At 39.0% G+C, this 25,501-nt stretch overlaps 2 protein-coding genes across 2 annotated transcripts; one reads left to right on the top strand and one right to left on the bottom strand.

The window, feature by feature from the left end:
* The first annotated feature begins 877 nt into the window (after nucleotides 1-877).
* Nucleotides 878-11,924, top strand: gyg1a (glycogenin 1a). The gene is made up of 7 exons (XM_086156255.1): nucleotides 878-1,025; nucleotides 4,412-4,547; nucleotides 4,675-4,849; nucleotides 5,014-5,176; nucleotides 7,295-7,421; nucleotides 8,414-8,648; nucleotides 9,964-11,924. The coding sequence occupies exons 1-7, from the start codon at nucleotides 896-898 to the stop codon at nucleotides 10,132-10,134; spliced, it is 1,137 nt and encodes a 378-aa protein (XP_086012381.1). The 5' UTR covers nucleotides 878-895; the 3' UTR covers nucleotides 10,135-11,924.
* A 1,019-nt stretch (nucleotides 11,925-12,943) lies between these two features.
* Nucleotides 12,944-24,452, bottom strand: hltf (helicase-like transcription factor). The gene is made up of 25 exons (XM_086156244.1): nucleotides 24,353-24,452; nucleotides 23,902-24,098; nucleotides 22,986-23,152; nucleotides 22,392-22,534; nucleotides 22,236-22,321; nucleotides 22,009-22,080; nucleotides 21,406-21,597; nucleotides 21,043-21,117; nucleotides 20,719-20,779; nucleotides 20,548-20,602; nucleotides 20,307-20,365; nucleotides 20,128-20,169; nucleotides 19,376-19,480; nucleotides 19,197-19,288; nucleotides 18,676-18,819; nucleotides 18,349-18,481; nucleotides 17,968-18,103; nucleotides 17,316-17,495; nucleotides 17,071-17,186; nucleotides 15,711-15,895; nucleotides 15,461-15,580; nucleotides 15,104-15,216; nucleotides 14,559-14,739; nucleotides 14,078-14,158; nucleotides 12,944-13,857 (listed from the first exon to the last, which is right to left on the bottom strand). The coding sequence occupies exons 2-25, from the start codon at nucleotides 24,091-24,093 to the stop codon at nucleotides 13,714-13,716; spliced, it is 2,874 nt and encodes a 957-aa protein (XP_086012370.1). The 5' UTR covers nucleotides 24,094-24,098; nucleotides 24,353-24,452; the 3' UTR covers nucleotides 12,944-13,713.
* Between the last annotated feature and the right edge of the window lie 1,049 nt (nucleotides 24,453-25,501).

The raw sequence follows: 25,501 nt of genomic DNA, 5'->3' as shown, positions 1-25,501 counted from the left end.
TCTCTATATTTCCCTGTGGAGAGTTTCTGAATGTGAAACACAGGTCATCAGAATTGAAGAAGCCTCACGAATGAGGGATGAAATTTATTCAAGTGAAGAAATTAAAGTCTAGCTGCCACGACCACAAGGTTTTGACAAGAACTTACCATGACCGGATGGCTGAGAACATCCACAAATATTTAAGGTAAGTAAAAGCCACAACTCATATTGCATTCAGGTCAGTGATGTGCAGTCAGGGGAGGCCGTGCCTCACTTGCCAATCTTGCAAAGAAAAAAAATGTAAAATGAAAAAATAATTAAATGGCCATATTTATCACCGATTTGCATTATAATGATATTTTTATTTAACTTTGCCAGTTTTAGATTTTTTTTTAATTCAAAATCATTGGATTTTCACATTTACTGTTCAAAAAGAGACGTGCGGTGAGGCTGCAGACTGTTGAGCCTCAACGTCGATTGCGCAATGATGGCTGACTGCTGGCATGCTCTGCACCAAGACCATATTGCTGTCTCTGTATGCCGCTATTAAAATGTTGAAATACTATATGAAATTTGCTATATTAACTATATTTCCAACGTATAGTGTCTTTGTCAACAACTGAATGTATGCTACTAGTTTCTTGTGCTGAGCTATCATGGCAGGTGAGGCACATCAGTCAGTGCCTCACCAGGCATGAACACATCTTGCACCTGATAGGAGTGAAAACTCTTTCAATTAAGAACTTGCACCTCAGGTGCATAATTAAAGAAGGTCCACGATCTTAATTGGAAAAGTTTCCCCTGGTGACCCATTCTTACTGCGCCTTTACCAAGTGTGGTCGCTTTAACGGCAAAAAAAAAGTGTCAATCAGAAGCAGGGGGCGTGTCAGCTGTCACTGATCACGTGACCCGGAAAATGTTGGGTTTAATTCCTGCGCTGAATTGCTCCCAGCTGCTGAGGCTCTGCTCTTCGCAGTGCAAACTCTTCTACCGTGTTTTCAGGACCCCAGACCCCCGGGCTGAATCCCTCCAGGGCACCATGTCGGGTAAGATACGCCAGGACTCGGTGGACATTCGGCCGCTCTTCTGACGTGCCGGTCCGACCCGGACCGGACGCGCTACCTAGTTCATTTACCCCCCGTTAAACGTTTTTATCCTGTATTTCCAAGACTGTGACAAGTGTATATGTTTCCTCGTCTTTCACGTCGACAGAAAACGAGATTTTGAGTTCGTGGATCGCTGTGCATCGACCGTTGTGGTCGTGATGAATTTGGTTCGGTGACTTGCTGCAGAGGTTTTGGACCATAATCAAGCGCGCCGCCATTAGCAGCAGCACTTCCGGTGCACGGTTTTCAAAATTAATGTCGTTGTGCTGGTTGATTTCCAGTCTTTAAAAAAATAAAAAAATAAACAAAATTAATAAACAAATTCGTCCAGTTGCAAAATCCGTCCCTCGGTGTCTGTACTTTGCTACCCCTCCCTTTTTTTTTTCTTTTTTTTTTTTTTTAGTTGTTTTAGCTGATAATCAGCAAACGTGGAGATAATGAATGCCTTGACTGATAAGCGATGATGCCAAGCAAGAATTTGCAGAATTTGGACGATTTCCGTTTATTAAAGTCCAACAAGGTGTCGACCCCCACTTTTTTTTTTTTTTTGGTCCCGTCAGTGACAACCTATTTTGCAGTTTCTCTGCAAATTACTTCTAAAGACCCACGTAAAAACAACGTGAATGGGGAAAATTCCGCTTTCCTGTATTGTGTTGAAAGTAACGTTGCATAATCTCCCTATCTTGGTCAATTTCACAATTTTCGAAGAGCATCCTGTCGATGCGCTTCAGCACAACGAATGCACTTTGTGCTTTTATTTTCAGAAACTGACTTTATGAACTCCCTAACTTAATATTTTCACTTGCTGAACATGTTCCTGGTGTGGACGTGCGCCACAATGTGTGGCCTTCGAGGTTTTTTTTTTTTTTCTTCCCCTGTATTACTATAAATGGTCCTTATTGTCAGTCTTCCCATACCGATCACATGCTCAGAGGGCAGGAAGGTATAATTAGCAGTAACGTCAGCAATGTTTACAAATTACAAAGCAAAAAAAGCAAAAACTACTGTTTTATCAGTAGGTTAATTCAGTATTTTTATATCCAGGAAAAGTGTATCTTAGTCTTAATAGACAATGACAAAATTAGATTGTGCTTCACAAACTGGATGTCATTTATGTGACAAACTGTGGGAACACCGTACACACATCCAGAACATCTCACAGGCCGCACTGAGCTTGTCTTAAGCTCCTCCAAACAAACCCTAGCAACCAGACAAAACTCTCTTTGATCAAGTTTCCCCCGAAGCACCCAACAACTCACACATTCAGCTTGATGAATGGTATCTGTTGGCTTTGGGCCCAAGAGCAGCCCCACAGACCCCCCCCCCCCCCCCCCCCCCACACACACACACACACACTCCATCCACAGTTGTTAATCACAGCACTATATAAAACGGTGGATGCAACAGAAGTCAGTGTAGAGCAGGGGTGTCAAATTCATTTTGGTCTGGGGGCCACGTACGGCCTAATTTGATGTCAAGGGGTCCGGACCAGTAAAATCATTGACTAGAAGTAACACTAAGTCCAAATTTTTCCTTTGTTTTAGAGTGAAGAAGGTAAACAGGTAAATCATAAAAATCTTTATATGGAATGGACAGTCCCTCCAAAAAAATACATGACGAATTTATGTTAAAAAAGGATATTAAAGAAAGAATTGATGAAATTACACCCTAAAAATATTGTTGAGTTAAAAGAGAAAATCTTGTCTCTGTGGGAAAATTTGCCACCAGAGTTTATTTGAAAATTGATTAGGAGCATATGTAAGAAGAGGTATAATGTTTACAAGGCTAATGGTGGGTATTCTGGTTATTAAATCACTCTTTTTAATTTTACCGTTTTTTTTTTTTTGCTGCTTTTTTTTGTGGTTTTTATAGAAATAAGAAAAGATCATTTTGACGATGTCACAAAAAATCATTTTATTTTCGAATTTTGAAGCAAAAAATTTATCGCAAAGTTACTTTTTCCATTTTTTCCTTGCCCGTTGGTTTTTTGAAACCCATTGTATAAAACACCCTGATGCATGTGATAAAAAAAACGCACGGGCCGCACTAACACAAAGATTTGATTTCAGGCAGGGGTCAACAAAATATTGTTCCGAGTGCAGCAATTGGCCCGCGGGCCACGAGTCTAAGACCCCTGATGTAGAAATACCTATCGTCTGCATTCTTTCTACTGATTATTGCTTGGTGTTTTCAGGCAGGATCTCATCCACTGCTTATACTGCACTTAGGATTGTCGGGATGCTTGAGCTAGTCCTGGTTGTCATTGGGCGAGAGGCAGGGTGCGCACTGGACCGGACGCCAGTCGATCCCAGGGCCTCATATAGAGACAGACGACCATTCACACCGTGTCACGCATGTGGGCAGTTTTTCCCAGTTTCTTCAAATTAATGTCCTGCATGTTTTTCCCACTGTGGGAGGAAACCCAGGCCGATACATGGAGAGTAAGGAGAAAAACTCTCATCGAAAGGCCACTCGTGGGAATGAAAGCGGGGTCCTTTACGCTGGGAGGCAGGAGTACTAACCACTGTGTCTCTGTGCTACCTGGTCAGGGTTTTACATCTTACATTTTTGAATTTTGAGTACATAACTTCTTATTTTCCATCATCTCAGTGATAATAATCTCTGCTATACAGAATTTATAGATAATGCATTTATTAGGGGGAATGACTGACCAGAAAGTCTATGCTGTGTAGTCACTTGTGCCGCTGCTGCACAAACCAAATCCTTCAGGAATGATCCTCAGACAGCTTCTCGGTAGTTTTACTTTTACCCTTGGGTAGATTGGAATGTCTCGAATCATTAGGCCTCACCCTTCTCCTCTACGCAAGTCATCCAACCATTAAACATTTAAGTGAGCACCTGGTTCTGTTGTCAGCAAAGGCTCAATTTATCTTGATTCAAATAAACTGATATTCAAAGTACACTGTCACACTGTTTCTTTAAGGCAGTGTGTGTTTTGGTTTGTTTTTTTTTCTAGTGTCTTTCACCTGTGCACCAGTAGCACCACTTGTGAAAAGGAAAAACACCAGAAGAAACCAATCTTTGTTGTGTCACAAGATCCAAGAACTGAACTTTATTGGACTCCTGATTCTTAAAGAAGAGAAAAGCTGCCCAATAACTGTCAACATGCTTTTAGAAAAGTGTTCTTTACTGTTTGTTCCAAGAGAACGATTTCCATCAGCAACTGGCTTTATTGGCAGTTTCCAGTCACGAAGCTGTAAAACGCGGCAACATTCCAAACCGAGGAGCACCTTTTGGGACAGAATGCGTGACGTGATTGTCAGAAATGACGGAAGTATGACGAGTGTTTTCTATTTCCACGTCAGACCAAGCCTTTGTGACGTTGGCCACGAACGACGGCTATGCCAAAGGAGCAATGGTTCTTGGACAGTCCTTACGGAACCACAACACAACCAGGAAACTTGTCATCCTCATAGGACCCCATGTCGGTGATCCCAGCAGGTAAAAAAACAAAATGGTAACTAACACTGCATGAAACCTCTTTAATAGTGAGCATAAGCCTCATAAAGGATGTTGTATCACACACACGACGTTAAACATAACTGCCTCTCCTTATGATGTCTGCCAGAGAGGTCCTGCGCTCTATCTTTGATGAGGTGCGTGTGGTTGATGTCATGGACTCTGGTGATGCAGCTCATCTGTCCCTGATGAAGCGTCCAGACCTGGGAGTCACATTCACCAAGCTGCACTGCTGGACCCTCACACACTACAGCAAGTGTGTGTTCATGGATGCAGATACACTGGTGAGAAGCAACCCGTATACAAGAAAAGGCAATTCAATTAGAGATGTTTGTTTATGTATTGAAAACAGCAGTCTCGTCATATTTATGCATTTTACCTTTGAATTGAAAAAGACTACCAGACTTTTTTTCAGTTGGTGAATCTAACTTATTTTTGATATTTGTAGGTGCTCTCAAACATAGATGAGCTTTTTGACAGGGAGGAGCTTTCCGCGGCACCCGATCCCGGTTGGCCAGACTGTTTCAACTCAGGGGTTTTTGTTTTCACGCCGTCCAACGAGACGCACGAAAAGCTCCTGGCATTCTGTGCTGAAAACGGCAGCTTTGATGGTGAGACACCGCATTTTATTTTCCTCCTTCACTATGTTCTCAAAAAATGAAAACAATGCAGGATGTTTTATGATGTTTAATGCAAGAATTTTCACAGGGCTAAGAACTGCGAAAACAAATTTTTACACCCAATTTATCAATGATTGACCTCTATGCAAGACAAGATCAGACTAGCAGGTAGAAGCTGCACTTCACTATGTGCCTGTCCTGTTGTTCAGAAAGTGAGGGGGCAACCAAAGTCAAGAAGTCATTGCTGAGAATTTTTCACATTTCAAACTTTCACATTTTCCTTCACTTCTCCTAAATCCCTAATAAAGACTGTAAGATGTAATGTCACATAGGAATGTGACTGAGTTACATGAGTGGGAACCCTACACTGAGCTAATAAGACTTATTATGGTGTACACTGAGATGTTTTTCTACTAGTGCGCCAACACAATACATTCCAGTTGCTGCTCCTGACTGGAGCTGTCTCAGATATTTAACAAAACATCTGCAGCTGGTATGCATTTCTGTGAGAAACAAGACACCCAACCCAGGAATGTGGAGTTGTTAATTGAAGGGGAAAAAAATTCAATCCATTTGTGGATCCATTATGGCTCTCATTTACATAAAGCCCAGATTCAGGGGAAAACATGGAGTACTTAAGCAATAAACCTTAAAAGAGGATATCTCAAATCCATAAGGTACAATAAAACAATCCCATACCTTGGATCGGACATTTGATTTCGTTTTGTGGAAGGTCAAAGAGGTCAAGCAATGGTGTCCATGTCAGTGGTTGGAGAGACAAAGTCTAGGTGAAATATACATTTTTCTGAAAGGTCAATTATAGAACCTCCTTAGGGTAATGATTATTTTTGACACTGAAATGTCAGTCTCGACACTTGCATTTTGACGTTTGGAAGATGCTGGATTATTGTTGCTTAACAGCACGGCAGAAAAAAAAAAAAAGATATTTAAATAATATACAGTCAGCTGTTTTCAGTATTTTTAGTGAAATGATTGAAGTCCAGGCCTTGACATTGGTGTTTGCTGGGACCAAACATAGTATTAAGATTTTTCTTTATTCAATAACCAATTTGTAAAATTGTCATTGATCAACAAATATGAGGCAAACATGTGATACCTGTTTTAAGGCTAATGTTTGCGGAAAAAAAAAGGATTTCGCTTGGAAAAATGGATAGTCAGTAGTCTGAATTTCAATGATTTTCTTGCCCGTTTTTATAATCGCATGCAGTTCAATGCACATGTGAATCTTAACAGGATTTTTTTTTTTTGTCTTAATACGTAATTGCACAATCTTTTTCTGTTGTTTTGGCTTGTTTGGATGCAACCAGATCGCTCAGACAAAAATTCTCATGTTCGACTGTAGTTACTAAGTACATGGGATGGGGTTACAAATCATGCTTTAAAACAACTTCTGTTTATAAAACATAAAAACAAATTAAACAGCTTGATTCAAATGCTGAACTGAAGGAATTATAAAACTGCCACAAGGATTTCCACGTTGACTGCAACCAAAGACTTTGAGGAGCACAGAGCAGCTGGATCATTCAGTTGATATCTTGCTAACCCCTCACACACACACACACACACACACATTCAGACTGCAGATGTCCCAATCTTAACCTTGATCCGCGTTGTCCTCACACTGTCCGCCCATTCCTGGCTTTCTCCTGTTAACAAACACTGTGTTACATAGATCATTTTGTATGCATGATTTTACAAAATGTGATCTCTGCATGCAGCATCACCCTCCACTATTGTCAACATAGATCTTAGTGTTTATTTGTTTTAAAGGACACTGTTGGGAATATTTGGCATGTGATCTGGAAACACATGACTTGGTATTTATATGTACTGTGTCGGTTTGGATTTCAAAAGCCAAGGAAGAGAGGGTGGATGAGGTAAATATCACATGGATTTAAAGTGCACAAAAAAATTACACATTTGATAAATGAAGGCTACAACCACTCATAATTTCTCAGACCCATTGAAACAACCATTGTGTCTGACACCAACAATGCAAATCAAACTTGCTTTCTATTTGCGAGTAAGGCTTAGAAGTTAAGTTTTGTAACGCTTTTGTCTGTTTCTGTGTTTCTGTTCGGTCTGCAGGTGGAGATCAGGGAGTCCTCAACAGTTACTTTGACACTTGGGCAACAGCAGATATCTCCAAACACCTCCCGTTCATCTACAACCTCAGCAGTGTTTCCATCTACTCCTATCTACCGGCGTTCAAACAGTCAGTGGACACACACACACACACACACACACAGAGCGTGCATAGTTACATCACAACTCCACTTTCATCTTTATCTCCCTGATTTTCCTGGTGAAACATTAAATATGTTTTTGTGTTCAGAAGCATAAAAATCCCAAGGTCGGTTCAAAGGTTTGTGTGTCTGTTGCATGTTGGGTCACAAGAAGTCACTAATTTAGCTGCAATTATTGTAGCTATATTGCATACAATAATTGTATGCATTGAGGGAAATCTAACCGTGGCCTCACTGTCTAATAAATACTTTTACTAATACTAATACTTTTCCTGTCCCCTTAAAAATACTTATCCTTCGGGCTCAATATATTTTTTTGTTTGTAATGACTGCAAATAGCTATTTTTCACCACAAATTGTTTTTTTTTTTTTCCTTTCCCTGAAATGTTGTGGTAAATCTAGGATTTACCAGTAATTGAGAAAAAAAGACTCCATGAATCCGTTACCTCAAAAACCCTAAAATTACCTAAAAGCAAACACGTTATCAAGAAGTTTCATTAGAATTAGCAGGAAATTACTATTTAAGATCTGAGTTATTTGTGAGTATGGATTAGGAATTAACATTAGAATAACTGCTCAAGTAAATTTTTGATATTTTTCTTTTTTCATATTTTTATAACTGTGACATTTTTCCAAACAATTTTGTTTGACCTGCATAATTTTTTTCCCCCCTCTTAAACTCAAAGATCTGTTTTTTGCTTTTTCATCTATTTACCTCATTGAAATATTTTTCGAAATGTGGCGCATTTCAAGACTTTATGCCCGTTTCAGCAGTAGCCACGGCCCCCCCATTGCTTTGCTGATCGTATGTGCCGCATCTTATGTAAAAAAAAAATAACAAACAAGAGGGTTTTCCTAGTTCTTCCGGAAATGTTTCCACATGACTTGAATGGTATGTCTGTTTCTTGTCCCTCTTTCTCACACCCCTCCGTGCCCTTTTTTAAATGCTTTCCTTTCACAGTTACGGCCGTGATGCCAAGGTGGTTCACTTTCTGGGAAACATGAAGCCGTGGAACTACTCTTACGACAGTCAGAGGGGAGAAGTCATCGGGCACTCCCTCTCCCCCGGCACATCCCAACTGCACCCAGATTTCCTGCTCACGTGGTGGCAGCTGTACGCCAAGTCCGTGCTGCCTGCACTGCAGCAAGCCTATGGGGACTCTCCCTTCAATAGCGGCTTCATAGAAGCATCAGAGGTTGTATATTATCACTTGTGCTGCCTTTTATTTATTTATTTTTTTTAAGTTTGTTTTTAGAATGTTTATCCGTGTGGCGTTGTGTTGCATCATTGCGATATCTTCATCGTGTTGCAACATGTCATTGTTGGCTGGATTCTTTTTTTTTTCCTCTTGCATGTTTTTAAATTGCATAAGTCTCCCGTAAATAACCAACTCATGAATGACTTTTACTGCAGCTCTGTTCTCACCACCGCATAAAAACCTGAAGGTATTTTTTTGTGTTTTTGTTCAAGTTAACACTAATGAAGTGACTGCCAGTTGCGGTGCTTTCTGTTGTGACAGGTTATTGAGTGAATTAGTCACCAAAGCAGGTGTGTAAAATCCCGGCGAAGGATCTCGTCAAACGAGTCAGAGCATTTTTCATAATTACCGGAAAAACACTGTTTGGGAAGGACTTTTTATCAGGATTTGTTTAAAGACCTGGGGGGAAAAAAATGCGATAGCATAACCAAACACACTGCAACCACCTAGTCTTGTATAGCTCTGTTAACTAGTAATATTTAAGACCAAGGTGGAAGAACGTAAAAAACATTCTTAAGATGATTTTAACACTTACTGACACAAACATGGGATTTAAACAGATATGTTTATTTTGTGGAGTTTTGGTGATAATTTTACATGACCAATCCTGGAAGGGAGAATATGGGGAAGTAATACCGGTGCCTCAAAACAAATCTTCGAATATGGTTTCTTTAGAATAATCTGAAGAAACCTTGTTCATAGTTTTCAATTTTTTACAGCATCTTTAGCTGGTGGTCAACATGCTTGGAATTCGCTTGGGTTTCTCAAAGAAATTATTTATTAAGGCACACAGAGCAAAGGAGTTCTAGTGAATTTGAGATCCTAGTGTGTGTTGTGCTTTGATATCATGCTCTGGTGATTTTTCAAAATTACCAGGTTTTTTTTTATAAAGAAAATGTTTCACCTGATGTTCCTTGGTAGGGTTTTTAAATTTAGATTGTTGTATTTTTTTTTTTTTAATCCTACACAATATTTTAAGTTTATGTTGACATGATGCAAAAACTGGAAACCTACAAATTACATCATCCTTGAAAAAAAATCTACTGCTGCAAGTGGGTTACAAAATGTGTCACTGTCCTTTGACATTTCCTCTGTATTTCCTAGAAGTACCATTTAGTGACTCGGGTTAAAAAAAAACAAAGCGTGGCTGACAGGACTCCTAGAAGGACTGAACACGTACAAATAAGGCCATATAAAGTTTTGCTCTCATTCTGCTTAATGAGACCATTATTTCTTTTTTTGTGTCACACAGGACAAGTTTCACGAGGACGCGAGAGAGCAGCCGACAGCCTCGGCTCCTCCTCCCCATCCTCAGATTTCATCGGAGGAGAGAAAGCAACGCTGGGAAGCCGGCCAGATCGACTACATGGGTGACGACTCCTTCGCCAACATTGAGCGTAAGCTGGACTCCTTCCTAAAGTAGCGGGCGGGGAGGAGTGTTACGGACAGATGACCACTTGCAATGGTTCAGTGTGGGATTGAACCCCCCCCTACCCTCCCAATCCCAGGAACCAAGGCACCTGCTATAACGTGTATGAATGACAGAGTAAACCATTTATTTTGTCATGTTGGACCAGCTGACATTTTGAATTGTTTGCCGTCGAGTTCCGTTGAAGAAATGCAAATCATCCGCCCACGTTCATCAGCACTTTTGTCAATTTAGCATAGTATGAAAACACCAGGAAAGAGCTAACATGGGAAAATGCAATCTACCTACCAGCACTATGGAGTTACTTTTGTCTGTTATTGGGTAATCAGAGAAGGATTGTGATGTGGCTATTTTAATCCTCACCTTTAAACATGGCAATCAAAAGCTATAATTGCAAATTTTACTTGTGTTTGAAACTTAATGTGAAGGCAATCGAGAGTCAATGAGACATCTCCATGAACATTTCCTCAGTGGAGCAACAGTGCGGCGAGAATAATACAGTTATGCATGTTTAAGTACAAATCTCTCCTTGAAATTGACTGCATTGGTTTTTCCTCTAAATCAGCTTTTGGTTTTGTGAATCTTGAGCTTGATTCCACAATACAAAAATGAAAGTAATTCCATATAGCCCATGCAAATACTCTCAATCTAGAGGAAATTTTACATATATATATATATATATATATATATATATATATATATATATATATATACATACACACTCACACCTTAAATTATGTCCTTAGTTCCAGGAGTCCTATAATCCTCAAATCTAAGGTTGAAAATTAATCTCTAACTCTGAATTTTGTGAAATTACATCTAAAAACCGAATGATTAGTATTGGGGTTCATAGAATCTTAACAATTAATAGCAATACCAACCAATAAAATACAACATGTTACTTGCTGGTATACGGAGATGCTAGCTTGTGATTGATGAAACTGCTTAATTTCCAGTGTGAGACTAATGTTTCAGGTAGTTTTTTCTTTTCCCCCCCTCATAATGTCAGTTTTCTTTCAGTGTTCTTGTGTGTCTGAAGGAGATGATTTAGTCTTCCTAAAAATATGGAACCTTTTCAGCAACATAGACAACTGAAAGGGCCTAATGTTGAAAGGGAAAATTGGGGCAGCAGCGTCTGCTGGATTTCTTCATTCCCGATCCTGCTTTCCAAACCTATCTCAAAATGCAGCAACAGGTTCATGCTTTGTTTTTGCACTCCTTCCTCTCAGGCTGTTATACACTGTGTCCACAGCTGTCACGTGACACTGTCTTATTGTGTTTGTATTTTGCATGGCACAGAGCTAAAATGTGGGTCAGTTGTTATATAGTTCAAACCACATCATCAAGTGATGTTGATAGTTTTCTTCTTACAATATGTGGCATTCTACACAAGTGATATCCCAGTAAATTGTTCATGCATGTTTTCAGGCCCACATCTGTGAATCTTTGTGCCATAACCTGTTTAATTTCCTGCCTGTGGTGTAACCAGCTGCCTTATTGCTGTTCACTGTTTACAAACCTCACTGTAGCTGCTGCAACAAGCACAACGGATTTAGTGGAGTCCCTCCTCCCCTGTTTCCAATTGTCCTTGCCTTCACTCCAGCTGTGTGCCCTTAAACCAATATCTACTGCTCTTAACAATAACCTGTTTTTGCTCCAGCAAACTCACTTCAACCAAGCAAGACTGTAAACGAAAGGTTTTCCGATCATGTCTAAGTTCTAAATATGCATCTAAGAGCACCCCGTTCCCTGAAACACCGTTGCTAATAAAGATATGAACTTCACCTTGTCATTTCATTTTTTTTAAGTTCACTGTAATAAAGGCATTACTTTAAATCCTCCGAAAAGATACAGCTTTAAAATTTGTACTTTTTCCCCAGTCATCAGTAGATATTTGACATTTTTGAGACTAACAAAAACATTTCTCAAGGTTCTCATCCAGATCATGGTCTATCAAATCATATCACGGCAACTGGACTTTGTTTCTGAAATTTAACTATAATGAACAAATCTTTTGTTTTCAGTTAAAATCAGATAAACCGTCCCCTTTTCCCCTCCATTCACACTCCATTACTAGTCATGTCTTGGGATCAATGGAGTTGACAAGTCTAAATCTTTAAGCTGTTGTAGCAAGACCAGCAGCCACTTTAATTACATTGGTGGAAGAAATATGGTGCATGAGCTGGATGCCGATGGGGAAAAAAAAAGTTTCTTATTCCTTTAAAGGTACAAAAAAAGTTGAAAGAAAATATGTAAATTATCTAGTTAATTCATTTCTGCAGTGAAATATGAATTAACAAAACTGGTGTTTTTTAGCTGGCAAGTCTTGAATGTTACCCTTAAAGTTGACGGAATGTGTGTTGTAATCCTTTGTCTCTTATGGTGACTGCTTAAAGGGGTTTTTTCATAGAAAAACAAAATGTTCAAAAAAGGGAGTCATGTAAATGTTTCATTGATAGTTTAGCTTCTAAGGTTTATGTGAAATATTTACATGTGCAATTAAGTCTGTATGCTAGAAGGTAAAAAAAGTTTGATAGTTATAGAATTTGGTTAATAGAATATGATTTGGAGCCCCGACTGAAGACTCAGAACATAACAACATAATACCTCTTTCAGAATTCATATGTTATGACACAATTTGTTGGTGGATGCCACTTATATCTAATTTGAAGGATGTCCAAATATAAAAACCGTTTTACTTTATCAACGCTGCTCCACAGACATTTCAGATTGAGCTTGTGGCCCGAGTATCACACACCTGGGTTTGGTGACGTTTGTAAAAAAAACTGAAAAATACAATCAATACAGCAAAAGCATTGTTTTTTTAATCAAACACTGTAATAAGCATTGAAAAAATGTAATTGAAAAAAAAGAAAACTAAAATCTTTGCACCTCTTCATACAAAAAAGGCACATAAAATGACTATTCCTGTATATTCCTGCTTGATTTTTCCTTAAAATACTATATTTTTGATGATACTCATCTTAATGGAAAAAAAATAAGACATGTTTTTAATCATAATATGATGACTAGTACCACCCTTGATATTGGTGTCAGGTTGTCTAAAGAAAATACTTTTCAAGATCCCAGGGGCATTTTTGGTAGCACAGGGGGTTGGGAAGTCTGACTTAAATGGCTGAATAATATTTATTCATTTCTTCCAAAGACAGTTGTCACACATTTAAAAAAAACAAAAGTGCACGGTCTCAAAACATTTGTCAATCTGTAACACATAATAAACCGTAAAGCCCATGTTTTTGTTACTAATATTTTTCCCCTTAACATCAGCAGACATGACCTTATGTTTTCTTGATCTGGGGGATGGAAAAATGTACCAAAAATCTGAAAGGTATGACAAGAAAGTTGCTGTAACATGTGAGTCTTCACTCTTTATCCAGCCTGGATGCATAGAACACTTTTGGAGTGTTTACGATCAAACTACAAATCAGTAACCCTGTCTTTTACATCAACTTGCATGAAAAATAAAGACATTATTACAAGAGCAGAGTGCAAGACACGACTTCAGATGTCTGGCCACTGAAGGTGATCCTCCAATGATACAGGGTGAGCTGCCTAAAGCTCAAGCAGGACTTTGATGTCTTCTATGCGGGATGTTTTCCTGTCTGCATTCGTGGAGCCAAATGCCTTTTCCATTAAGTCCTGCTTTTGTTTCTGGATCTTGACCATGTTCTCCTCTACTGAATCCTTCACGATAAACTGCAGCGCAAAAAAAGACAGTCCAGTCTAATGCATTTTCATCAACATTCCCTTATATGAGTGATAAAATTGGTAATTTTAAGCACGGGAAAGGGGATTTATCTGGGTGACACCGAATTTGTGTCAGAGTGTAGTGTTATGTGTGTTGTTGGTGGGACATCGCGTGATCAATAACTCATTCAGCGCAACGCAGACACATTTTCAGTCCATGTTTTCTGACCTTAGTGACAAAGACTTTATTCTTTTGACCCAGACGATGACAACGATCTATACACTGCTCCTCAGTGGCTGGGTTCCAAGCCTGAAACACAATAGCACAGTTGAGTGAAAGTAAACACACTGACACAGAAGTAGAACGTGACAGATGACAATGTCACAATACACAGTAGCAAAAGATGGACTGCCCAATCATGACAGCATTGTTTGTTGTTTTATAAAGAGATTTTGCACCTTAATGCATAAATGTCTGATGAAAACATAAAAAGCTACAACATATAAATGCCTATGCCACTAAAAGAACAGCAATTTTGGTGATTACACTGGGAGGGATACAGGCTGCAATACAGCCTTTATCTAAGTTCTATGAGCTGACCACATCCAGTTGAGCAGGAGCAGGTGGCTCAGAGCTAAGCATATAAAATCTTGTGGAAACATTAAATTTGTGTGCAAATGTTGAGTGCTTGGGCTGAATCAGTACTCACAGGATCCATGAGATAGACATGAGATGCTGCGGTCAGGTTTAACCCCACTCCTCCAGCTTTGAGTGACAGGAGCATGATGACAGGGCTGTTGGTGGAAGAGCTTTGAAACTGCTTAATGACTTGTGCTCGCTTGTTTTGGCTCATGGTGCCATCCAAACGCACAAAACTGAAACCATGTTCCCTGATGAAGAAAGACAGAGGAGAAACTATCAGCAAATAACTTCATTATATTTAACTATAAAATCCAATAGATAACCTAAGTAGGACTCCTGATGACCAAAAATAATCTCAGGAATAACTAAATTTATAATTAACATGTTAATATGTTTCCAAACATTGGTATGGAGAAACCAATCACTCATTTCTGGAGTTATGTAAAAATTCAATTTAACTGTTTGACTGAAACCATGAGAACTTTTTAGTTTAGATGACAAAAATGCATAATCTGGACACACACACACACACACACACACACACACACACACACACACACACACACAGGTATTGACTATACTTGTGTGTGTGTGATTACCCGTGTGTTTCACCTGAGTGGTGTCTCCAGAATAGTGAGGAAGCGTGTGAACTGAGAGACAATCAAACTTTTGATGCTGCTATCTTCACATCGCAGTCTGAGCAAGTTCCCCATCAGTGCTTGTACCTGCGTTCACACATAAAAACAAACATACACACACATGTTGGGACTTATGAGTCAGTAGGCAGACAAAGTGAAGACTTTTGAGTGAACCAAAGACACTGGGATTGATAGTTTTCAACGAACATAAACATCTGTATTTCGATAAAAAATCCATTACAATTATTGCAGTTAGAATTGATAATTAGTAGAGAACTCAAGTCTACGTTCTCCTGCCAATCTTTTTACATTACATGATACAACATTCTACCTTGGAACTGCTTCTCCACTCCTGAGGGTTTGTGCTGTTCTCCTCAACGTCCTCTGCTGGAAACTCCACAAGTTCGCTTATCTTTATCTCACTTCGGCAGAGAGGACAGCGCGATGACTCCTGGGCATCACCATCAGCATCAAACAGAAATATGAATCCGTTCACTTTTAGCAAAATTGTAAGTAGAAATCTAAATAATATTTGGTGCCTGCAGGAAGCAGCATACAGTACAGTACACACACACACAAACCTGCTCGGTGCCGATGACCTGGGCGATGCAGGGCTGACAATAAATGTGGGCGCAGTGTGTGATGACTGGCAGACGGATGGAGTCCAGACACACAGAACATTCTTCATCGGAACCGCTGGCTAAAACCAGCCGCAGCTTCTCTATTAAGCGCTCTCGTAGCTCGGCGGGTGTAGATGCGGCACCTGCTGTTAGAAAAGGTGAAGACAGGTCTGGTAAGTCTTCTTTTCCACACAAGTTTTATTTTACGAATAAAACGACTTCCGGCATAAAAAAACCTTCACAGAACTGAGCATCACAAACAAAAGTAGGCTTACAACCTTAAAGTCTGGCAAAATAATCCGCAACAACGACATTTAACGATTTAAGGCTACATTAAGACAGGTTTAGAGTTGCGTTAAAGATTAACTTTTAAGCTAACTGAGAATTACAAAACCATTCCACGCTATTCTTATATCTGTTATTGAAAGTGTCTGAGAACTTTTCGTTTCCTGATTTTCAGCCTACTATTAAAGGAGACATGACTGGATATGCATTAAAATAACCTGCAAATGTACACAGAGGTTTTTTTTAAGCTTTTAGAAGGAAGAAAAAGCTGACAATAGAAGCAGTATTTAAGAAATATCTTGCATATTTTCCAATTGGTGCAGGTATGAGTGAAATAATATTACAAGCTTATTGTCAGATACACCTGCAGCTAGTCTACTTTAATTGCATTTTACCCATTTTTTTCCACCTCATGCTTTTCCTTCACCATGCATTTAAATTGTGAAATATGGAATTGACCTGTTTGCTTCATGTGGGGTTATTTCCAAGGCTGAGGCCTGAAAAGGAACTGAGAAAATATTATTTCATGTGGGTTTTTTTAAGTGTTTAGCTATTCCTGACACAGGTGAGCTGGGCAGTTGTGTTTCATATTTTGTCTAGTCAAATCTTAAGGGAGTGAGTGATTTTTCACCCTTAACATTTTTCTTCACCCAGATGAACACAGCACATCTGCTGTCTAGACAAACAGATGCTTTACAAAATGTTCCCTGACATGATCCTGCTCTCAGAACTGAGTGGATGAGTGCAGATAGACCATGATTGTTTGTCAATTGTACTTTTTAGAGGTCAAGTTAGCCAGATAAGTGTGAAAAGCCTCTGTATGAATGTCTAAGGCCTCTTATCTAAAAGGTCCAAGTCATTTACCAGCAGTGTTTATGTACAATATCCCAAACCAACCAAGAGACAACATATGTATCATAGTTCTGAACTTCCTGAAAAAGCTTACATAATCACACCATCATTATCTTAATTTTCTGCAACATTCGGAAAATCTTCTTGATTGAAAGGTTTCATTTTCTCCCGTGAAGATTCTTACATGCATCTGAGGAGGTCTTTGCCAGCAGATCAGGGTGGCAGCAGTGCTGTCGGAGCTTCATCAGGATAACCAGGACGTCAGCGTAATTCTTCAAAACAGTCCCTTCAGCCACATACCTGCGAGCGTACAAAAAGTATAAAAACAAAAACAAAAGAAAACCACAGTAAAGATCCATCAGTAGTGATACGCCTTATCAAGGCACCCTTATGTGCTGTGTCAAAAATTGTGTACACAGACACACAAACCTGCCGATTGTCTTTCTTCCTTCATTGCGCGCCAGCTCATACTCCTCCCTCTCAGACTGACTTAGCTCAACCTGCTCCACACAGACGGTCTTCTCAGGCAGGCACACCAGGGGGCGGCCGTTGACTTCGCTGCTCTTAGTCCTCCTGAGGGTGATGCACTTCACCAGGGTCTGAAGATTCCTGCCCACAGTCGCAGTAACCTAAATTTACTGATAGATCTTAAATTCAATGTGTCTCTTAATTATCCTTGTTTTTCTTTACGCCAAGTAAATGCAGTACCATAGAGGAATAATATCGAAAAAACTCTATGCTTTCAGCAAACCGTGACGACAACAGTAACAAGTTATTTTTAGTTTTCATGTTTTTTTGCAGTGTCGTTTTTAATGTTTAATTGATTCTCTGTTTTTATCAACTGTAACTTGATTTTTTTTTCATTTAACTGTGCTGTTTTGACCTGTATCCTTGTCATGCATTCAAAATTGTTTTAACCCATGTTAAAGATAACTTTCCCTCAATATCCATGTATAATTATTCTACCAAAATGTACAGGTACGTGGAATACAACTTACGATAGAGACTCAGGTTGTGGTGAGCAGGGCCCCTTGGTGCAGAAATTGCAACAAGGCAGCAGTGTTTGTGAAGGGCAACTTACTGCAAGCCTGTCCTGTCCCCTTGTGTCACAGGCCTCAGAATCACTCTGTTCCACCACTCTTTCACATCAAATGGTTTCAAGCGCAGGAACGCCAGCAGCATCCACAGGTCCTTCACACTGTTCTGGATTGGAGTGCCTGAAGGTGAGGTATAAAAATATAAAACACATTCAAACATCAGATGAGATGTGAGTATTTCAATGTGCTCTGTTTCTAAAAATATGCATAACGTTGTCCATTTGTGGTAAAAAATTGGTTTAAAGAACTATTGTGATGAAAATCAAGCACTTTCTAAATTATGTCAAATATTAATCTTAACTCAAATGACTGCAACCCACACGTAATACTTGTATATGTGTGTATCTGTTTTAATGCAGGTGTACCAGACAGAATCCAGCGCCGCTGAGCCTTTAGATCAAGCACAGCTTTACTCATCTGTGCATTGGGGTTTCTTATGACATGCCCTTCGTCAAGGACAACTCTCAGCCAATTGATCCCATGCAAAGGACTCCTATTCTGAAAGGGGCACAAATCAAATACTATAAGTTTAAACAATCTGTATATGCAGTTTTTTTAAGGATCAAATTACATCATGTCAGCTGGAGGTTTTCTTACAACTAAAAGAACATAAAATTTCTCTTGTACATTTTTTTGCTCTGCACAACACCTTAGCACAGCTTAAGTCTGTACATGGATTCACCTTCACTCACCCCAAAGTCAGCTGAGAGGACATTGTAGGTGGTGATCACCACATCCTGAGAGGACAGGAATTTCTTACTTCTGTTACGCTCTGATCCATGGTACAGATACACATTTAGATTCACGTTAGGTCGGACGTGCTGTTCAAGCTGGTCCTGGACAATCACAAATACGTACACACGTTCCGGGTCAAAAGGTATTGTAAGCTAATTTGTTTGTAATTTCATCTGTCAATCAATAATTTTCAGGTTGTTATACTGTCAAAATACTAGTTTTCTTTAAAAAACGTGGCTTAGTTCTTGACAAATTGTCTTTTTCTTCAAGATATCGATTTGCTCGAGTCGCATGTGACTTTATGTTTATATTTCAACTTCATTGACTAAGACACCACATACTTGTGAAAATTAAAGTAAATCGAGAAATATTCCTACATTTTGGCAAATTTGTTTTTCATGCCTAATGACTAATTGATTAGCAGATATTTAGTGTGCATGTAGAGGGATGGACAAAATTTGTCTTTGTGTGTCTCTACCAGCCAGTTGCTGAGTACAGACAGCGGGCAGACAATGAGAGTTGTTCTTGTTGACAGGTCATCTGAACTTTCAGTGGCGCACAATTCGACATCTGCAGGACACACAAATGCCACAACTTACTACATTTCTAAATAACTACATGATGTCCACAGTATAAACATATATTAGTAAAACTCACTGGGAGAGGCCTTCTTGGCAGACTTCTTCTTTGGTCCACTTGTGTTTGATGCCGGGCCAGTCAGCGCTGCAGCAAAGTCCAGATCCTCCAGCAACATCGGTGCCTCTGCATTGCAAATACAATACTCATTTCACATATTTCACCCAGAATAAAGAGGATTTTTTCATCAGAAGGTCAATAATGTGCACCACCAAAGTAGTTCACTGAATAAAGTTTTTGTCCAATGGCTCAGCAATGTTGAGCATGGTAGCCTTATGAGTATCATAAGATTCCCAATTCCAATATGTGTCAGGCATAACACATTGTAGATAAAAAGATCTAATGAGAAAGTAAATTGAGGAGTGGTTTAATTCCACTTTTTAACAAGCATATGAATAAAAGCAAACTGGCACGCCACATATCTGTCTTTTAAAACAGAATAGTTCAATAGTTTTAGAACGTTTGTTCTCTGTTTTTCAGATACTTTCCTGGTCATTGTTTTAACACTTACATGTTGCTTGCCAAATATTAAGTCATTTGTTTTTTTTATGTCAGTCTTTTTTCAACTTTGCTGATAAAAAGGTGACCGGCTGCCAATTTACACATAGCCTTATACCACAATTATAAAACACATCAGAAAAGTGATAAGCAAATTACAAAAAAAAAGTGAATTAAAAAAGATTTATCGTGATGACAATGAGAAAATTATGTATACATTTTGACAATTAAAATCTCATAATTCATGGACACAAACACAAACTGTTACATTTCACCTTTATTGGACTTTCCTTTACTTTTTGTTCTTTTACTTGTACCTACAGGAGAAAAAAAGAAGTAAAATAATATCGCTGTGAAATTAATGAAAAACATGTGAAGTGAAAACACAAAAATGCAAACACCATTTTCAGTGCAGAGTAATAAGATGTTATATGAGACAGTTAAGAGTTCTTACATTTCTCTGAGGTGTCAACACTTCCAACAACCCCTGCTGTCTCCCCTTCCGCCTGCGGACTGAGCATTGACATATGCAATGTTATGTTTAAGAAGCGTGAATTAATCCCTCCAAAGACGTTAGGTCATTAGTGTAGAATAATGAGAGAAAAATATCAGTTAAAATGAACAAATGCCTCAAAAACACATTACCTATAATAACTAATGAGGTAAGAATGAAATTTCACTGAAATCAGACTTACAGGTCTGAGCATAGGGAAGTACTTCCTGCTGCTCCAGTATCTGCTCTGCATTTTCCTGAAACAGTGACATTGCATCCCCCAGCTGCCTTTCAATCAAGTCTGTTTATACGTATTAAATCTTTATTGGTATAATTCAGATCTGTACAGACTCTGTTGAATGTTGTGGGTTACCTTCTAGTTTGGAACTCATCTTCCCTTTAGCCTTGGCTTTTCCAGGTGACGAATAGTCTTCCTGCACCAACAAACAAGATCTGTTATTTCAAATGGTTCAACAAAAGTCACTCACAGCGGACCCTGCTCAGCTGCATCAATGCATTTGCAGGATAAGGTTTAAATGAGGCCTGTAAATATATAGATGAATCTGTTTGCCTTTCATATTGACTAAGTTAATGCAAAAATTAGACCACCTAGATAACAATGGCCTGCTTGGTATTGATGTGATCTGCTCTTGGTCTTTCATATTTGTATTCATTGTCATTGCAGGGCCACACTTACACATTCCTTTACAGGCAATGCCTTTCCATTGTGAAAGTTGGTTAGAATCAAAGCAATGGTTGTCAGAGTTTTCCCCTGGAAAAAAAAAACAAACAAACAAAGTCAAAGGGAAATCTCAATGTTGATTTTTGTAAATATTTCTGGTGTCTGTGACATTCAACTCTCATCTAATTTAACATTACACGTATTTCTTTATATCAGCCCCAAGTGGGCCACATAGCAATGTGGACAATTTAGATTTAAAATATTACTTTATTTCATTTTGGGAGACAAGGCATACAATAAAACACAGACTTTGTTGGTGATTATTCACATCATCCTAACAATCTATTTAGAGCATGTGTATGGCCACATGTTACTCACGAGTCCCATATCATCAGCCAGGATCCCCCCACAAACCCTCTCTGGTATTTCTTTGGCGGAGAAACAGGTGACAGTGTTGTAGTACAGTTCACCTCTCTTCTCCCAAAAGGGTGGAAGTCCAGATTTATTTTCTCGAGCACACATCCAGGATAAAGCCTGTTTCTGGTGCGGCAGGAGGGGGGTCGCCACAGACTGCACACAAAGGGAAGGAAGCCGTTTATAGAGTATACAAAAGAATAAATGCAGCATACAGCTCAGATTTTGTTTCCCCATTTGATCCCAAGTCATTCCCTTACAAAAGGGAATTTCTTGCAGACTTTTTATGTGATTTTTTTTTTTTATAGAATTGTTGCCACCAATAGCCAGTGGTGATATAGTGTTAAATTGAACCTGTAGGTTTGCACTTTGATTTATGATCGGAGTCTGGGAAAAGTTATTCCTTGAAATGCTTTCCATTTATTGTGACCATTCTTTTTCCCCATGAAAACATGAAACATTTCCCCATGTAATACATGAAATGAACTAAGCTGTAATAATTACAATACACCGCAAACATTTGTTTCAAAAAGTAACCATCCTAAAAGGACAGGAAAATACACCAACCTCTGCTGCTTCTTTCTCACCATCTTTACCTTCCATCAAGCCCTCAAACAGGTTGTCAAATGCATTCTTCAGCTGAGAGAATTAAAAAAAAGTCATGAAGTGTACAGTAAATATAGCCGACTTGGTTCAATGTGAAAATACTCTCTGCAATTGTTGCAAAGTAAATGTGGATCTCTAACATATTTTGGTTTATACTATAATAACAACTGAAAAAATTGGTAGTTTACCTCCATTGCAGTCAGTGTAGTCGTAACACCTTTTTTATGTGGCACTGGCCTGCCTCCTGTACTACTATATGACTTCTGAGTTGAACCTAAAATCCAAACACACATTTTCACATGACAAGGGGCATTGATGAAAAACAAGTGAAAATGTTTGTGTACCTGTGGGTTTGATTCCACCAGCAGTGAGTTTGAATCCACGCTGTGCCATGGCTTGAATCACAGCATTTTTATTCTCCTCTCTTCCCCAGAAGGACAGTATAACCGGCATGGTGAATGTGTTTCTGGTCCCTGAATGCACCACCCTGACACAGCAGTGAGACATGACCCCAGATACACACACAAATTTCAACTAAAGATGTCCACATTCATCAACACACTGCAGTTGTGAGAGCTTTTGGCAAATTTTACTCCAACTTAAGAAGTATGTTGTGCAGTTGTAGCCTATACTGAAAAAGAAAAAAAAATTAAATTGCTCATATACTTTAAATGATACGTTTCATCAATTAAGAAATGGTTTTACTTAAGAGACTAAAAGTGAATAAAAATATTCCTCATGCACGTTGAGACACACTCAATTAATTTTTTTCAATTAAAAAATAGACAAAGAAGCCAGTTTGAGTTAATGAAGTTTTTTTCTGTTGCGTCGCGGTCCACTGGTCGATCTGTGCTTGGTCTGATTGTAGGCTGATATTTCCTTAATATGTGTAGTTAAATCTATCAATAGAGACGTTAAAAATCTGCTGACGGTCTCACCCTTCCACCTTGGCCAACTGATTGTCCATGACGTGGGCCATAGCAGCAGCCAGCTCCCGCTTGATATGTCCCACCTGGCTGCCATAAATGTTGGCAACCATCACGGCATTGCGGTCGTATGGATTGTTGGGCTCTCGAACTAAACCCACCATTTCCCCTTTGTTCACCTGGTGAGAAAAGACCAGTGATGTATCTTGGTATTTGTTGGGTAATCCCAAGAGAGGTCGGAAGAATTTCACCAATCAAGTGCAATTTTGACAAATATCACTCATTTCGCACAACAAGAGATGATCATGATTAATGTAAAAAAAAAAAAAAAACCAATGTGACTATTGGCGTTATCGCAAAAGACTTTCCTTCTTGTCACAAATAGGGTAAACTAAAAACAAATAACTTCTCCAGGCTAATGAGTTGAGTTGCATTAGAACACATACATATTGTATTGTATCATATATCAGCTATTTGTTTTTTGATAGTGAGAACTTCGGTGCAAAATTCAGTATCTAAATTGAAGCAGGAATTCAAACAATTTTATCAGAACGTTTCACCGCTATACTTTACTAGTCCGACAGACTTGATAGAATTATCAAGGGTGTGATTTTTGATACCAAAGCAGGTAAAGTGATGTGTTGAAACTGCCATGAGGGTTTCTTGGGATTCATCTAAAGTTTAATGTTCCTTTCAACAAAGATTATTTGAAGTCCAGTGATTGTGCCGGTGCTAAAGTTGGTATTTAATTTCCCCACAGCAGGTAATTTTTTTACATTTTTTTTCTTTGTGTTTGTGGACCGACTATTCTTAAATGGGGCGATGCAACAAAATTTCCCTTTTAAATAATGAAAATAAAAGTGTCTTTGTCAGGTGTCCTCCTTGCAAACAGTGCACCGGTGCTGGAGCTGCTGGAGGCGATGCTCACCAGACCGGTGTAATATCTGAGGCCGACGACGGTGCCCTGTAGCTGGCCGAAGAGCACGCCGCCGTCCGCCTCAGTGTCCGACCCCGCCGCCGCCGCCGCGGCCCGGATGGCCTGGGACAAAGTCCCCGCGTCGGTGTCACCGCGCTCCGCGAAGAGGTCCACGTCCGTGAACCACCTCCTGAGGAAAGTCATGTCACCTGATAAAAACAAACGACGACATTAGAAAACGGTACAGTTATTAACCGTTAATATAAACGGTATTATGTACGAAGCACCTCGTCAACAGCAACGGTTTAGCTAATTTATCCGAAACGAGAGCAGAAACACGCAAACCGTGTCAGCCTGTGCTCGGATAGTGAAACCAAACTGTCTATTGTGGTGGCGAATTACTGCCAGACATCTCGATTGTGCCCAATGAAATACGTAATTACATTCACATGTAGTTGCCTACTTTTGAATTTCCACTAAGACGATAGGTTGATATTTCCGAGTTTAGCTGAATGATGATTTGGGATGCTACTTTGTGTTTATCCGTCCATGAGGAAAACCATCAAGACGCCTGTGACAACGCCGGTAACAACTTCCGGTTATAACCGGAAGTTCGGCCTTTCGAATAAATCCCGCAATCACTTGTCAAAGGTTTCATAAACACTGCGTATCTCATGGATCATCAGCTATTATTCCTAAGGAGGATCTGGCTGTTGTTCATGAGTCTCAAAGAAAAAAACACACAAATAAAATGTGGTCTTGTGGTGTTTCGACGAGGAAACAACGTGGAGGATTTTAATATTTAAATATAAAAATGAAAATTTAAATATAATTTAAATATAAAAATAAAAACAACAACAACAACAACCTTGAACATCCACGATGCCCGTCTCAGCCCCCCCCCAGCCCTCAGTCCCGCGGGTTGAAAGGCCATACTCTTTAGTGTTTAACATGCAACATGATAAATCAGTCTTTGTGCACTGATACTGGGCCTTATTTCAGTGGAATATTCTCAGTATAATGTTTTCTTATCAGTAATATATTCAAATATTCAATTTAGTTGCTCTTGAACAAATTCCCCCCCAACTTTTTAAGGAGATTCTTAAATCAATGACTTCTCAGATTTTCCTGTGGTTTCCTGAGTGATGACATGGATGAATAGTACTGTCGTATCGGCCATGAAGACTGAACAATCTGATATAGGTGAGCAAAAACAGAGAAATATATGGAATGAATATATACATAAAATCAATCGTAAAATCATAAAATTTAAAAATAAAGTGCCGGTCAAATAACAGTTGAAATTGTAACGACATGAACATTTGAGGACATTAGCTGCTTTGCCAACCTCTGAGAATTAAACATAAATGAAATAAATTTGATTTAGAAATTACATTTGATACATTTTGCCACCACAAACACTCACAATCGACAAGGATTTCATTTCAATGTATCAATAATTGTTTCTGGTAAATTGAAAAATCACCTGAAATGAACCTGAACATTTTTTGTCAGGAAATGATACTTTTCAAAGTTAGGTCCCCCCCAAAAAAATCAGATTGACGATTTAAGTGGTATTTTGATCAACTGATCAAAAAATACAAGTTAAAAT

This window comes from Fistularia commersonii, chromosome 1 (genome assembly GCF_037954325.1).
Source record: "Fistularia commersonii isolate RoL2024-O1a breed Wild chromosome 1, RoL_Fcom_v1.0, whole genome shotgun sequence".
Taxonomy (NCBI): Eukaryota; Metazoa; Chordata; class Actinopteri; order Syngnathiformes; family Fistulariidae; genus Fistularia; species Fistularia commersonii.
Note: the sequence above shows the minus strand (reverse complement) of the source record. Positions and strands in the feature narration are given on the sequence as shown.

Excerpts from the sequence above, each read along its gene's own strand:
- gyg1a (XM_086156255.1), top strand. The coding sequence starts at position 896 with ATGTTGGGTTTAATTCCTGCGCTGAATTGCTCCCAGCTGCTGAGGCTC. Across the intron at positions 1,026-4,411 it reads CCTCCAGGGCACCATGTCGG|ACCAAGCCTTTGTGACGTTG; the intron begins GTAAGATACGCC and ends TTTCCACGTCAG. Across the intron at positions 5,177-7,294 it reads TGAAAACGGCAGCTTTGATG|GTGGAGATCAGGGAGTCCTC; the intron begins GTGAGACACCGC and ends TTCGGTCTGCAG.
- hltf (XM_086156244.1), bottom strand. The coding sequence starts at position 24,093 with ATGACTTTCCTCAGGAGGTGGTTCACGGACGTGGACCTCTTCGCGGAG. Across the intron at positions 22,535-22,985 it reads CAGTTGGCCAAGGTGGAAGG|GGTGGTGCATTCAGGGACCA; the intron begins GTGAGACCGTCA and ends CTGCTGTGTCAG. Across the intron at positions 15,217-15,460 it reads AGTGGAGAAGCAGTTCCAAG|GTACAAGCACTGATGGGGAA; the intron begins GTAGAATGTTGT and ends GTGTGAACGCAG.